At 40.4% G+C, this 16,431-nt stretch overlaps 1 protein-coding gene across 1 annotated transcript in view; it reads left to right on the plus strand.

Annotated features, from left to right (window-relative positions):
• Nucleotides 1–16,431, plus strand: part of KAT2B (lysine acetyltransferase 2B) — a 126,017-nt gene that overhangs the window by 83,430 nt on the left and 26,156 nt on the right. The window contains exons 9-11 of the mRNA XM_062215193.1: nt 1,755–1,891; nt 11,304–11,512; nt 12,787–12,913. Of these exons, the coding sequence (XP_062071177.1) occupies nt 1,755–1,891; nt 11,304–11,512; nt 12,787–12,913 (473 nt within the window). The remainder of the gene's footprint in view (nt 1–1,754; nt 1,892–11,303; nt 11,513–12,786; nt 12,914–16,431) is intronic.

A 16,431-nucleotide genomic window follows, 5' to 3' on the forward strand; every position in this document is an offset into this window, starting at 1 on the left:
TTGAACACCTAAAAAAGTGTTTTTAGAGATTTATTTTTTATTTATCTGAAGGGGAGAGTGTCAGGGGGAGACAGAGAGAAAGAGAGAGAGAGAGAGAGAGAGAGAGAGAGAGAGAGAAGAGAACCCTCCCTTATGTCAGTTCACTTCTAAAGTGCCGACGATAACTGGACCAGGCTTGGCTAAAGCCAGGGCCCAGGAACACAATTCAGATATTTCACGTGACTGTCAGGATTCCAAATAGTTGAGCTGTCATTGCTGCCTCCAGGGTTTGTGTTGGCAGTCTGCTGGATTTGGGAGCCGAAAGTGGGTATCAAAGCCATGCACTCCAGATGTGGGATGTATCTTAACCAGATCATTTTGGGGTGGGTGTTTGGTTCAGAAGCTAAGTCACTTCTTGGAAGCCCACATCCCAAATCAAAATGCCTTGTTTAGAGTCTCTACTCTGTTTCCAGTGCAGCTTCCTACAAATGTACACCCTGGGAAGCAGTGGCTGATCGCTCAAGTACGTAGGTCTCTGTCACCCATGTGGAAGACCCAGATTGAGTTCCAGGCTACTGGCTTTGGTGTGACACAGCCCTGGCTGTTGGCATAAGGGAGTGAACCAGCAAATGATAGGTTTCTCTCGGTCTCTTTTTGCCTTTCAAATAAAAAGTGAAATAAATAAATCTTTTAAAATTTTTTTAAAGATTTATTTATTATTTGAAAGATTTATTTATTTATTTGAAAGACAGAGTTACAGAGAGGTGGAGGCAGAGAGGCAGAGACAGAAAGGTCTTCCATCTGCTGGTTCACTCCCCAAATGGCTGCAATGGCTGGAGCTGGGCCAATCCAAAGCCAGGAGACAGGAGCTTTCCCTGGGTCTCCCATGTACATGCAGGGGCCCGAGGACTTGGACCATCTTCTACTGCTTTCCCAGGCCATAGCAGAGAGCTGGATCAGAAGTGGAGCAACTGGAATGCGAACTGGCACCCATATGGGATGCCAGCACTGCAGACAGCAGCTTTACCTGCTATACCACAGTGCCGGCTGCTAAATAAATTTTTTAAAACAATTAATGGAAAATGGAATCAAATGTTAAGCTTATTAAAAAAATAAAATGGATTATTTAGAAGTGAAAATTAAATTAATTCTCTATTTAATTTATTAAATATAAAGCAATTCACTAGTATTTTTCTAATATCTGATACATATATAACACAGATGCATAGACATGTAGACAAAAATATCAATAAGAATCTAGAAGACATAACAAGCTTGAGCTAGTGGATGTAAAGAGATCATGAATTCTCAAATTACAAAATACACATTCTTTCCAAGAAGACACTGCACTGCATATTTACAAGAGCTGTTTTTATGGTAGGCATTGAGCAAATCTCAAAATGTTTTGACATTTTAGTGTCATGTGGATTATGTTCTCTGTCTACAAAGAACTGTATTAGAGATTCAAAACCAACAATGACTAGAATCACTTCATTATGTTTGTCAGGAAGAAACACGTGTCTCAATAACTCATGTATCAAAGCAAAAAATTATCACAGGAAATAGAAAATATCCAAAATGGGTCTAGGGTTGGCAGTTATTGTGACCGCCTCCCTTCTCTCTCCCTCCTTTTGTTAGGACCACATCCCTTGGTAAAGGGAGGGTGACCTCCATACTTACCAATGCTATTAGAAAGGCAGTTGTATATATTAGCATGTGCTGTACATTTTTGTGTTTAAAACCATATTTTTTTCCTTTTATTTTTATTACCATAGGCGAAAAGAGGAAAATGAATGACTCTCATGTTCTGGAGGAGGCCAAGAAACCCCGAGTCATGGGGGATATTCCAATGGAATTAATCCATGAGGTGATGTCCACCATCACGGACCCCTCAGCAATGCTTGGACCAGAGGTCAGCAGGGTAAACCTGGGTAGTCAACTGGTAGACCCCTTCCACCCTCCTGGCTATTCCAGCTGTTGAAAATGGGTGTGGAAATTTTTTTAAAATTCATTTATTTGAAAGGCAGAGTTACAGAGAGAGGGGTGGGGGAGAAACAGAGACAGAAATCTTCTATCTGCTGGTTCACTCCTCAATTGGCTGCAAACCGCTGGGGCTGTGTCAGGCTGAAGCCAGGAGGCGGAGATTCCTCCATGCCTCCCATGTGGGCACAGGGAACCAAGGACTTGTGATGTCCTCTGCTGCCTTCCCCAGTGCATCAGCAGGGAGCTGGATCAGAAGCAGAGCGGCTGGGGACTCCAACTGGCTCACATGTGGGATGCAGGTGTCAGGCGGCGCCTCACCCTTCATGCCACAACACCATTCCCTGACCCTAACTTTATCTTATGATGTTTCAAATCCTCTAAAGTGTTCTGATAATTCTGTGATAAAAAGTCCAGACATTCTTCACCTGGGGTCAGCATTAGTTCACATAATACCACAGTTGCTTTTCCTGTCTCTGTATTTCTCCCTTTCTCTGGTGAACCATTTAGAACCATTTCAGAGTTAAAAGCAGAAGTTACACATTTTATCCCTAACATTTTTCACATGTATCCCATAAAAATAAGGCTATTCTCTTACATACCTACAATGCAGTTATGTATAGCTTTTAGAAAAATTTAGTGTGGTCACAATATTTTCTTCTCTTTTTAAAAAAAAATACTTCCCATTTCAAAATAGCTTTAAATTTACAACAAAAGTTGTGAAGCAGTACAGAGCTCCTATATACTGAACACCTAGCTTCCCCTATTATTAATATCTTATATTAATGTCTTTGTCACAATTTTAAAAAGCATACTGCTTCTCCTATTAGCATCTCATTTAATATATTTGTCTTAACTAGTGAACCGCAACAGCTTCCCTTGTTTTTATTCATCCAAACTCTCTCCTACCTTTCCCTGCCTCTACGAATCATTCTGTGTTCATATGTGCTAACTTTCACACATACTTTAACTCCCACATATACTGTGTCCATACTTCGTTAACTCCCACTTATCAGGGAGAATATGTGATATTTGTCTTTCTGTGTAATAAACATGGTGGAGCAGGTATCTCTTTGATACAATGATTTCATATATTTTGGATATATACCTAGTATTGGGATTGCTGCAACATATGGCAGTTCTATTTCTAGTTTTTTTTTTTTTTTTTTTTGACAGGCAGAGTGGACAGTGAGAGAGAGAGACAGAGAGAAAGGTCTTCCTTTTTGCCGTTGGTTCACCCTCCAATGGCCGCCGCGGCTGGCGCGCTGTGGCCAGCGCACCGCGCTGATCCGATGGCAGGAGCCAGGTGCTTATCCTGGTCTCCCATAGGGTGCAGGGCCCAAGGACTTGGGCCATCCTCCACTGCACTCCCTGGCCACAGCAGAGAGCTGGCCTGGAAGAGGGGCAACTGGGACAGAATCTGGTGCCCTGACTGGGACTAGAACCCGGTGTACCGGCGCCACAAGGCGGAGGATTGAGCCACGGCGCCGGCCCTATTTCTAGTTTTTAAGAGATCACCATGGGGCCAGTGTTGTGGTGTAGTGGGTTAAGCCGCCACCTGCAGTGCCAGCATCCCATATGGGCACCGGTTCGAGATCTGGCTGCTCCACTTCCCATCCAGCTCTCTCCTGTGGCCTGGGAAAGCAGTGAAAGAAGGCCCAAGTCCTTGGGCCCCTGTGGGAGACCTGGAAGAAACTCCTGGCTCCTGGCTCTGGATCAACACAGCTCTGGCTATTGCAGCAATTGGGGAGCGGCTGGAAGACCTCTCTTTCTCTCTGCCTTTTCTTCTCTCTCTGTGTAACTCTTTTAAAATAAATAAATAAAATCTTTTAAAAAAAGTCACCATTATGTTTTCCATAGTGGCTATACCAAGTTATAACCTCACTCACTGGGTATAAGAGTTCCCCTTTCTCTGCATCCTCACCAGCATTTGTTAACTTTGTATTTTTTTGATAATAGCCATCTGCTAGGTGTGAGGTGATAAATCATTGCGGTTTTCTTTTGAATAGAAAGTTTTTACTTAATAAATATAAATTTCAAAAGTACAACTTTTGGATTACAGAGGTTCTTCCCCCCATAACCAGCCTCCCACCCACAATCATCCCATCTCCCACTCCCTCTCCCATCCCATTCTACATTAAGATTCATTTTTAATTATCTTTATATACAGAAGATCAACTTTATAGAAAGTAAAGATTTCAGCAGTTTGCACCCACACAGACACACAAAGTATAAAGTACTGTTTGAAGACTAGTTTTACTGTTAATTTACATAGTACAACACATTAAGGACAGAGGTCCTATATGGGGAGCAAGTGCACAGTGACTCCTGTTATTGATTTAATAATTGACACTCATATATGATGTCAATAATCACTCGAGGCTCTTGTCATGAGCTGCCAAGGCCATGGAAGCCTCTTGAGTTCACAAACTCCGACCTTATTTAGACAAGGCCATAATCAAAGTGGAAGTTCTCACCTCCCTTCAGAGAAAGGTACCTCCTTCTTTGATGGCCCGTTCTTTCTGCTGGACTCTCACTCACAGAGATCTTTCATTTAGGTCATTTTTTGCTACAATGTCTTGGCTTTCCATGCCTGAGGAACTCTCATGGGCTTTTTAGCCAGATCTAAATGCCTTAAGGGCTGATTCTAAGGCCAGAGTGCTGTTTATGGCATTTGTCATTCTATGAGTCTGCTGTGTATTCCGCTTTCCATGTTGGACCATTCTCTCCTTTTTAATTCTGTCAATTATTATTAGTGGACACTGGTCTTATTTATGTGATCCCTTTGATACTTAATCCTATCTTTATGATCAATTATGAACTTAAGCTGATCACTTTAACTAGTAAGATGGCATTGGTACCTGCCAACTCATTGTGGTTTTGATTTGCATTTCCCTGATGGCTAGTGACATTGAGCACTTTTTCATGTATTTCTTGGCCATTTGATTTTCTTCTTTTGAGGACTGTCTATTCAGGTCCTTAGCAAATTTCTTTTTCTTTTTTAAGATTTATTTATTTATTTGAAAGCAGAGTTACAAATAGAGAAGGAAAGACACAGAGAGAGATCTTCCATCCTCTGAGTCCCTCCCTATGTGGCCACAACAACCAGGGCTGGCCCAGGCTGAAGCCAGGAGCCAGAAGCCCCCTGTGGATCTCCCATCTGGCTGCAGGGGCCCAAGGACTTGGGCCATGTTCCCCTACTTTTCAAGGCACACTAGTAGGAAGCTGGATCAGAAGCAGAGCAGCTGGTTCTTGAACTGCCACCCATATGGGATGGCTGCGCTGCAGGCCATGGCTTAACCCACTGTGCCTTTAACCTTTAACCCTTAACCCTTAACCCTTAACCCACAGCACCCATGCACAGCACTGGCCTCCTTTGCCCATCTCTTAACTAGATTGGTTGCTTTTTTGTTGATGAGATTTTTAAATTGCTGATATATTTGGGATGTTAATCCTTCGTTGGACAGGTGGCTCGCAAATATTTTTTTTCCATTCTGTTGGATGTTTCTGCACTCTGTTGCTTGTTTACTTTGCTATGCAAAAGCTTGCGAATGTAGTATAATCCCAGTTGTCTAGTTTTGCTCTTGGTGAATGTGCTTTGGGGATCTTATCCAAGAAATCATTGCCTACATCAATGTCTTGAAGCGTTTTCACTGTGTTTTTTTTTTGTTTCCTAGCAATTTTGTAGTTTCAGTTCTTACATTTAGGTCTTTGATCCATCTTTAGCTGATGTTTTTATATTGTGAGAGGTAGGAATTCAATTACATTCTTAATGTGTATATCCATTTTTCCCATCACCATTTGTTGAAAAGACTATCCTTTCTCCAGTGTATGTTCTTGGCACCTTTGTTAAAAATCAGTGAGCTGTATGTGCATGGATTCGCTTCTGGGTTCTCTGTTCTGTCCCATTGATCTGTGTGCCAGTTTTTATGCCATGTTATTTTGATTACTACAACTTTTGAAAGTATGCTTTGAAATCAAGTAATATAATGCCCCTTGCTTTTATCTATTTGCTCAGGACTTTTTGACTACTCTGCATCTTTTGTGATTCCATATGAATTTTAGGATTGTTTTGTCTAATTCTGTAAAGAATGTCATTTTTGATATTTTGATAGGGATTGCATTGACTATGTAGGTTGCTATAGATAGCATGTACATTTTAATGATCCTAATTTTTCCAATTCACAAACAAGCAACAAGTTTCCATGTTTCCTTGTCCTTGATACACTTTGATCAGTGTTATAATTTTCATTGTAGACATCTTCTACTTTGGATAAATTTATTCCTAAATAGTCTACATTACTTGTAGCTATTGTTAATGGGATTTCACCAATATTTAGTAAATTTTTTTTTTTTGACAGGCAGAGTGGATAGTGAGAGAGAGAGAGACAGAGAGAAAGGTCTTCCTTTTGCCGTTGGTTCACCCTCCAATGGCCACCACGGCCGGCGCATCTCGCTGATCTGAAGCCAGGAGCCAGGTGCTTCCTCCTGGTCTCCCATGCGGGTGCAGGGCCCAAGGACTTGGGCCATCCTCCACTGCCTTCCCGGGCCATAGCAGAGAGCTGGCCTGGAAGAGGGGCAACTGGGATAGAATCCGGTGCCCCAACCGGGACTAGAACCCGGTGTGCCGGTGCCGCAAGGCGGAGGATTAGCCTGTTAAGCCACGGCGCCGGCCTTTGTAATTTTAATTGTTGAAATCTTTCACTTCCGTAGATAAATTTACTCCCAAATATTTTAAATTTTTTGTAGCTATTGTGAATGGGATTTCTTTATTTCACTTTCAGCAAGATCATTATTGATATATAGAAATACTACTGTTTTTTGTATGTTAATTTTTGTATCCTGTGATTTTACTGAATTGTTTTATCAGTTCTAATAGCTTTTTAGTGAAGTGTTTAGTTTTTTCCATGTACAAAATTACATCAGCTGAAAGCATGGATATTTTGACTTCCTCCTTTCCAATTTCATTGCCCTTTATTTTTTTCTGTTCCCTAATTACTCTTGCTAAACTTTCTATTGAGATGGTCATATGATTTTTGTTGTTCATTCTGTTGATGTGATTTATGATACTGATTTGTGAATGTTGAACGATCTTTGCATCTCAGAGATGAATCTCACTTGATCATAATATATGATCTTTTTGATGTAGTGTTGGACTAGTTTGCTAATATTTGTTGAGAATTTTTGCACCTATGTTCTTCAGGGATATTGGGCTACAGTTTCATTTTTGTGCTTTTGTCTTTGTTTGGTTTTGATATCAGAGTAATGTTGGCCTCATTAAAAGAATTTGGCAGAGGGGCTGGTGTTGTGGCACAGCAGGTTAAGCTGAGACTTGTGATGCTGGCATTTGGTATCAGAATGCTGGTTTCTATGTTGGCTGCTCCAGTTCCAGTACAGCTTGATACTAATGCTCCTGGGAAGGCAGTGAATATGACTCACTGCCACTCACGTGGGAGACACAGATGGAGTTCTTGGCTTCTGGCTTCTGCCTGGATGTTGTAGCCATTTGTGAAATGAACTGAACTAGCAGACAGAAGATTTGTCTCTGTGTGTCTCCCTCTTTTTATATTGTCTGCCTCTCAAATAAATAAATTAATCTTTTAAAAAAAGATTAGCCAAATTCCCTTTTTTTCAAAATTTTGGAGTAGTTTGAAGAGTGTTAGAATTAATTCCTCTTTAATTATTTTGTAGAGTTCAGGTGTGATGCCATGAGGTTCTGGACTTTTCATTGATGGGAAACTTTTCATTATTGCTTCAGTCTTTTTTTTTTTTTTTTTAAGATTTTTAATTTATTTTCCTTGAAAGTCCAAGTTACACAGAGAAGGAGAGGCAGAGAGAGAGAGAGAGAGAAAGATCTTCCATCCGATGGTTCACTCCCCAGATGGCCGCAACGGCCGGAGCTGTGATAATCCGAAGCCAGGAGCCAGGAGTGTGTTCCAGGTCTCCCACGCTAGTGCAGGGGCCCAAGGACTTGGGCCATCTTCTACTGCTATCCCAGGCCATAGCAGAGCTGGATCAGAAGAGGAGCAGCCGGGACTCGAACCGGCGCCGATAAGGGATGCCGGCACTGCAGACAGCAGCTTTACCCACTGCGCTGGCCCACTGCTTCAGTCTTGTTACCTGTTATGAGTCTTGTTTAGATTTTCTATATCATCTTGATTTAATCTTGGTAGGTTATATGTATCCAAGAATTTATCCATCTCTTCGAGGTTTTCCAATTTGTTGTTCATGGTACTTTCTTATGATCTTTTGTGTTTTTGTGGTGTCAGTTGTAATATTTCCCTTTTCATTTTAATTATTTATTTTTAAAATATTATTTATCTTTTCCTCTTTTTTTCTTTGTTAGTCTGGCTAAAAGTCTGTCTATTTTGTTTACCCTTTCAAAAAGCCAGCTTTTTCATTTGTTGATTTTTTTTTACTTTTTTTTAAGTTGCAGTTTCATTTATTTCTGCTTTGATATTTATTATTTCTTGCCTACTTCTAAATTTGGTTTGCTCTTGCTTTTCTTTTTTTTAAGGATTTATTTTATTTATTTGAAAGACAGTTACAAAGAGAGGTAGAGCCAAAGCGAGAGAGAGGTCTTCCATCTGATGGTTCACTCCCCAAATGAGCACAAGGGCCAGAGCTGAGCTGGTCCGAAGCCAGGAGCCAGTAGCCTGTTCTGAGTCCCTCTAGAGTACAGGTGCCCAAGGACTTGGGCCATCCTCGACTGCCCTCCCAGGCCATAGCAGAGAGCTAGATCAGAAGTGGAGCAGCTGGGACATGAATCAGCGCACATATGGAGATGCCGATGATGCAGGCCAGGGCCTCAACCCGTCACAGCGCCAGTCCCTGCTCTTTCTTTTCTAAAGTTCCTGAGATAAATTTTTAGGTTGTTTACTTGAGTTCTATTTTTTTAAATATATGCACTTAATGCTATAAACTTTCCTGTTATTACTCTGTTTGCTGTATCACATATATTTTGGGCTGTAATATTTTCATTTTAATTTGTTTCAAGAAATTTTTAAATTGTCTTTTTAATTCATTCAGAGATCCCTTGGTTATTTGGTAGCATGTTGTCCAGTTTCCATGTAATTTTTTAAAAGATTTATTTATTTGAAAGAGTTACAGAGAGGCAGAGGCAGATGCACACACACACACACAGAGAGAGAGAGAGAGAGAGAGAGAGAGAGAGAGAGGTCTTCCATCTGCAATGGCTGGAGCTGGGCCAATCTGAAGCCTGGAGCCAGGAGCTTCCTTGGGTCTCCCATGCAGGTGTAGGGCCCAAGGACTTGGGCCATCTTCTACTGCTTTCCCAGGCCGTAGCAGAGAGCTGGATAGGAAGTGCTCACTGGAACCGCTGGCATTGCAGGCTTTACTCGCCGTGCCACAGCACCGGCCCTCCATGTAGTCTTTTTTTTTTTTTTTGACAGGCAGAGTTAAACAGTGTGTGTGTGTGTGTGTGAGAGAGAGAGAGAGAGAAAGAGAGAGAGAGAGAGAGAGAGAGAGATCTTCCTTCCATTGGTTCACTCCCCAAATGGCTGCAACTGCTGGCACACTGCGCGGATCCAAAGCCAGGAGCCAGTTGCTTCTTCCTGGGTTCTCATACAGGTGCAGGGCCCAAGCACTTGGGCCATCCTCCACTGCCTTCCCAGGCCACAGCAGAGAGCTGGACTGGAAGAAGAGCAACTGGGACAGAACGGCTGCCCCAACTGGGACTAGAACCCAGGGTACTGGCGCTACAGGCGGAGGATTAGCCTAGTGAGCCATGGCGCCAGCCTCCATGTAGTCTTAAATTTTCTATTTTTCTTTTTGTTGATTTCTAGTTTTATTCCTTTGTTGCTTGTGAAGATACATGGTATGATTTCAAATTTATGTAATTTTTTGAGACACGATTTGTAGCATATTTTATGATCTATCCTATAAAATGTTCCATGTGAAAATGAGAAGAATGTGTATTTTGTAGCTCTTGAATGAAAAGTTATTTAAATGTTTGTTAGGTCCCTTTGTATATGGTGTGATTCAACTCTGATATATATTTTTGATTTTCTGTCTGAATGATCTATCCATTGATGACAGGAAGGTGCTGAAGTCTCCCACTACTGTATTGGAATCTGTTTTTCTCTTTAGAGCTAATATTTGCTTTGTATATTTGTGTAGTCTTGTGTTGGGTACATATATATTTATGATTGTAATATCTTCTTGGTGAATTGGTTCTCTTACATGTAATATCTTCTTTATCTGTTTAAGTTTTGATTTAAGGTCTATTTTATCTGATGTAAGTATAGCTAGCCCAGCTCAATTTTGGTTTCCATGTGCATGGTATATCCTTTTCCAAACTTTCAGTTTCAGTCTATGTGTGTATTTATCTGTGAAAGGAGTTTCTTTGAGGTAGCATATAGCTGAGTCTTGTTTTTTTTTTTTTTTTTTTTTTTTTAATCCATTCAGCCAACCTATTTCTTTTGACTGGGGAATTTAATGCATTTACATTCAAGATTAATATTGATAAATATGGAGTAACTCTTATCATTTTGATTGGCTACTGATTGTATCTGTTAGCAAATTGGGTACTGATATGTATTTTCATGATAATTACTTATTTTTCTTTTTTAAAATTTGTTTTGTTTATTTGAATGACAGAGTTACAGAGAGGGCGAGACAGAGAAAGATCTTCCATCTGCTGGCTCACTCACCAAATGGCCACGATGGCCAGGGCTGGGCCAGGCTGAAGCCAGAAGCCAGGAGCTTCATTTGGTTTCCCAAGGGGGTGGCAGGGGGCCGTCTTCCTGGGCCATCTTCCACTGCTCTCTAACGCACATTAGCAGGGACCTGGATTGGAGGTGGAGCAGCTGGGTCTTGAACTGGGGCCCATATGGGATGCCAGTGTCACAGGTGACAGCTTAACCCACTGTGTCACAACACTGGCCCCATAATGACTTCTAAGGTAGGACTCCTTTTAGGATTTTTTTCTACAGCTGGGCTAGTGGTGATGGATTCTTTGATTTTTGCCTGTCTAGGAAATACTTTCTCTTTCACTTATAAAGAATAGCTTTGCTAGATAATAATTGTGAGCAATGTCTATGATATTTTTTATCTGGCCCTTTATAGAAAAATTTGCTGACCCTTAATTTTGTACCAGATTTCATCCATGTACACCTGCAGTACTTTAGTTTCTCTTCTATTTTGTCTTTATAATTTGTATACATGTGAGTGTACCCATGTGAGTATGTGTATCGGTATATGCACATGTGTGTGAATTTAGGACCCAGAAAATCCACAAATATGTATCTTATTAGAGCAAAGAAGAGAAGGTTTGCTGTGTTCCTTCCACACTGTCTTAATTTCTCCTGTCTTCTCTATCCCAGACCAATTTTCTGTCAGCCCATTCAGCAAGGGATGAGGCAGCAAGGCTGGAAGAGCGCAGGGGTGTGATTGAATTTCACGTGGTTGGAAATTCCCTGAACCAAAAACCGAACAAGAGGATCCTGATGTGGCTGGTCGGCCTGCAGAATGTGTTCTCCCATCAGCTGCCCCGAATGCCAAAAGAGTATATCACGCGGCTCGTCTTTGACCCGTAAGTTTTGTGTTGGCTCTTCCTTCTTTGTTTCCTTTTACAATGGAAGACAAACTATTTAGATAGTGAAAGTCTGCCACAGTCTCCCACAGAAGTCTCTTCCTCCTGCGATACTGTGCTATGGAGTTTCATCAAGCTGATTTTCATGTCAAAAGGTACTGCAGTTGATTTCCCCACAATTTATACATTTTTCTTTTATAAATATTTGTTTATTTGAAAGGCAGGAAGACAGAGAAAGAAAAAGAGAGAGAGAGAGATATCTTTCATCACTTACTTTCCATCATTTACTTTCCAAATGGCCACGAATATTTGTTCACTTTATAGAAGAACTCCATGCAGTCTCCATGAGTGTCTGGTGCCCAATTACTTGGGCCATCTTCTGCTTCTTTCCCATGCACATTAGCATACAGCTGGGTCAGAAACTGAACAGCTGGGACTTTAACCAGCACTCCCATATCAGATGCCAGCATCTCAGGCAATGGTTTAATGGGCTGTGCCACAACTCCAGCCTCTATAATTTCTTGTCAATGATAGTGAAGCTTTATATTTTAAGTTTTTTGGTGGCTATCCTGTGTTCATTTACTGTAGAGAGAATTACACACTAAGACGATATCCCACTTTTTTTTTTAAATAATCAAAAGGCTTCTAGCTTTAATACCTTAACTAGGTTTCATTGTTGCTCATATCGGTAACAGTTGGGAAAATTATTGAGAAATAAGTCAGATTAACTCTGCAAATCCATTGTTTTAATTTTTTTTTGAAACCCTAAACCCCAAATTGATTTATTTAAATGTATTTTGACATATTTAGCTCAACAGCCTATGTGGATTCAGAATGATACTTGAGACAGAGAGAGGGTCTGATGGGATTCCTCAGTACTGGGTCTGGCAAACTGTACATGTGAATTTCATATTCTTCCATATTGTTTCTGTAATATTTTTGACTAAGACTAAACTTGTCGAGGACATGTGTTTGACCATTACTTCATGTCCGCCTCTGACCTCCCACCCTGGGGTCCTTGGTACGGGGGCTGCCAGTGCCACAGTACTCCATGCATACTCTGTTCTCTATTTGTAAGCCGCAGGTGGTTCTTAGGTGACTGGTGTTTTGTTGTGATGGGCGCTGGAAAGAAGGCTTGTGCTGGCAAGCTTGATCTAAGAAGCCCAGGTTGAAGGATGGTCTAACAAGATAGTGGCCAGATGAAGGCGTACCCCTAAAAAATATATTTCTGTAATGTGGATAGTAAAACTTTAATATAATATTATTCTTTTCAGGAAACACAAAACCCTCGCTTTAATTAAAGATGGCCGTGTTATTGGTGGTATATGTTTCCGTATGTTCCCATCCCAAGGATTCACAGAGATTGTTTTCTGTGCTGTAACTTCAAATGAACAAGTCAAGGTAAGAGTAATCCAAGGTCTCAGAAGAGGAGAACGTGAGGCTTCTTGCTAGAGCTGCAGAGCTTAGGAAGTTCTCTGTGCTGTGTCCAGAGAGGGCTCCAATAGAATTTAGGACTACACTCACTACAAGTGTACAGATGTTATGTGAGAATAGGTGGCTCCACATACCAGTAAGTAAGGCTGTACCATGGCTTTGTTGGACCTTGGGGCAAGGTACAGGGACACTGTATAACCCAATGTGAAATTTACATGTAATTCAGCAAATGAAAGGATATTTGAAATAAAGCCCAGTTTTCATTTTCATTGTCAGTTTACACACACACACACACACACATACACACACACCAGGTAACACTGAATCATTAGAAAGGGTATAGTTGATGTGGATTAGGATAAAAATTTGGCCAGTTTACACTTCACAAAGATTTCTTAAGACTTTGTCCCTTGTCCTTAAAGGGGAGTTGTGGAAAATTTGCGTAAGTTTATGATTAAATTTTAGAGTATTCATGGAGGTTTTGGCATGTGTTGGAATTTTTTTTTTAATTTGTTTTCTTGTTTTGTTTCTTTTTCATGTCATGGTTTACCTCCCCAATAGTTCTTGGCATGAGTCCCTCCCTGGGAACTGTAGCTGTGATTTGATGTTTTGTTTTTTTTTTTTTTTTTTTCTTTTTTCTTTTCTTTTTTTTTTTTTTTTTTTTTTTTTTTTGACAGGCAGAGTGGATAGTGAGAGAGAGAGACAGAGAGAAAGGTCTTCCTTTTTGCCATTGGTTCACCCTCCAATGGCCACTGCGGCTGGCGCTGCGCTGATCCAAAGCCAGGAGCCAGGTGCTTCTCCTGGTCTCCCATGCGGGTGCAGGGCCCAAGCACTTGGGCCATCCTCCACTGCCTTCCTGGGCCATAGCAGAGAGCTGTCCTGGAAGAGGGGCACCGGCACCCCAACCGGTACTAGAACCTGGTGTGCTGGCGCCGCAAGGTGGAGGATTAGCCTGTTAAGCCACGGTGCTGGCCTTTTTTTTTTTTCTTAAGATTTATTTATTTACTTGAAAGAGTAACAAATACACAGAAAGAGAGAGAGAGAGAGACAGAGAGAGAGGCAGAGACAGAAAGAGGTCTTTCATCCTCTGGTTCACTCCCCAGATAGCTGTAACAGCTGGAGCTCCGTGCTGCAGGCAGGAGCCCGGAACCCCATCCGGGTCTCCCATCTGAGTGGCAGGTTCAAATCAAGTGATTTTACCCTTCTGGCACCTTTCACCTTGGACTAGCCACGGTTCAGGTGCTGGCAGAGATGCCAGAATTGAAACAGTGCAGGTTTAAGGACATCTTTGGCTCCTTCGCCTTCAAAGAAGCAATGCCATTTACATAAACCAAAAATAAGTCACTGAAAGGAATTATTCTGTACTTGAGGGTGACAACCAATGCAGTTGGCACTTTTGCTTTCATTAGTGGCTTTTTTTTCTCAAGTCACAGTGCCAAGGACAGCTGCTGTGATATATTTGCTCTCACAAAGCACAAGTGGAGCTTTTTGTCTTTGACTTCCAGCATTGAGTACCAAAAGGCAAATGCGATTCAGCAGCCTTACATTTATCATTCTGACTGGGGCAGTAAAGACCCGTGTATGCGTGAAACGGATCTCTGGCTTCTTTTCAAGGAATTCTGACAGTATGTCTTTAGATGGTGCTGTTGCTGTATTTATCGTTTTTTCTCCTTAACCAAAATGAAAGTGTCCAAATGTCCAAATCTTTCCAAATATAGAGTGTTTAGGGCCCTACTTAAAGGACAATTTTGTTTGAGTTTTCATGGAGTGAAGACTTGGGAAATATGCCATTGCTTTGTAATTTTGGGAAAAGTTTACATAGTTTTTGTTTTCAATGATAGCTACACCAGGCTCCTTGTTTGGAAAGGTTGATTAAGGTTGACTTGGACACTTTTAGGGATACTGCAGGAAAACGAAGTATTTACTATGAATTGGATACTTTGTCTTTTTACTTCCCAGAAGGGCAATTTATTTTTTTTTCTCTCAAACCATGTAATTTTCTAAAGACTTGAAGGAAGGTGGCCAAACAACACAAACTCAGTAGGAAGAGCTGGACAAAAAATAACTTTTTATGACTCAAAATTTCAGTTTTAGAAAATGAAGATTAGTCTTTCAAAACCATAGAATGGATGGGTTTGATGAAAGTCATATATATGGTTACTTCAAAAGGTTCATGGAAAATGGCATTAAAAGTTAAGTTTATTTTAATGCAAAAATTTTGGAAATTATGTGTATGAGAGGTGTTCAAAAAGTTCATGGAAACTGTATATTATAAAAAATGTACACATGGATTTCAAACTATTTTGAACCAAAATAAACTTTACATTTTAAAAACATTTAACAGACATTTATTTATTTATTTAAAAGACAGAGAAATAATGAGTTACCATCTGCTAGTTCACTCTCAAATACCCACAAGGGCCAGGACTGGGCAGGGCTGAAGCTAAGTGCCAGGAAAGCTGTCAGGCCTCCCACATGGGTGGCAGGGACACAGTTACTTGAGTCATCACCACTGCCTCCCAGGGTCCTTACTGGTAGGAAGTTTGAGTTAGGAGCTGGAGCCAGGAATCAAACCTGCAAGATACAGATGTCTTAACCGGTACGCCAAGTGCTTGGTTGTTATGCTTACCTTTTTATTCCATTTTCTATAAACCTTTTGAAATTCCCTTGTATGTGTTTATGGATTCAAGTTATGAGGAACCTATTGTTTAGTAGGATTAAGAATGGGAAAAACTGTTCTTTCATTAATTTCCTGATCTCTTTTCAGTGTGTTCTGTCGTTAGTTAATGATTAATGAACAACTCTGGGGACATGGTACTGCCCTTCATGTTTAGGGGAGATCTTAAAACTGTTCATAGAAATGAAGCCTGTACTATGAAGAAACTCTGCATGAATTTTGCTCTTTTCCATCAAAATGAACTTATTTTTTAAACCTGGTTTTTCATGAACTTTTTGAAGATTTTTTTGTACATTTTCATAGCATAAGTCTAAGATAAAGATTAGAGCTTTACTAACTCATCAGTTGTAGACAGATAGAGGCCCGGCTCCAATACTGAGTGAAACTGAATGAGTCCCAGTGGCCGTACACATAATTTTGAAAAACCATAAAGTAATAGGTAGAGGTTTTAAATGTTTATTTGCTATATTAAAAGCCTTGACTAACTGGTACTTTAGAATTTATACCCAGTCATTTTTGAGAATCAAACTTATTTACAAATTCTTATGAATGTTTTCAGTTAGAATCATATTTGAATTTATCTTGCTCAAGGCACTCACAAGACAACATTTTAGAATTTGCTTGAAGCTCCTTACTGGTTATAGACTATCTTGTCTTGTAAAAACTATTTAGTTTTGATATTATACACAACATTACCATTACTTCACCAATACTTGTTTCCTTTAGTAAATATTTAAATAAACACTAAAGTTACTGGATAGTTTTGGAAAAAGAATCCTTTTAGTAGCAGTTAAAAATAGATACACAA

This window comes from Lepus europaeus, chromosome 2 (genome assembly GCF_033115175.1).
Source record: "Lepus europaeus isolate LE1 chromosome 2, mLepTim1.pri, whole genome shotgun sequence".
Taxonomy (NCBI): Eukaryota; Metazoa; Chordata; class Mammalia; order Lagomorpha; family Leporidae; genus Lepus; species Lepus europaeus.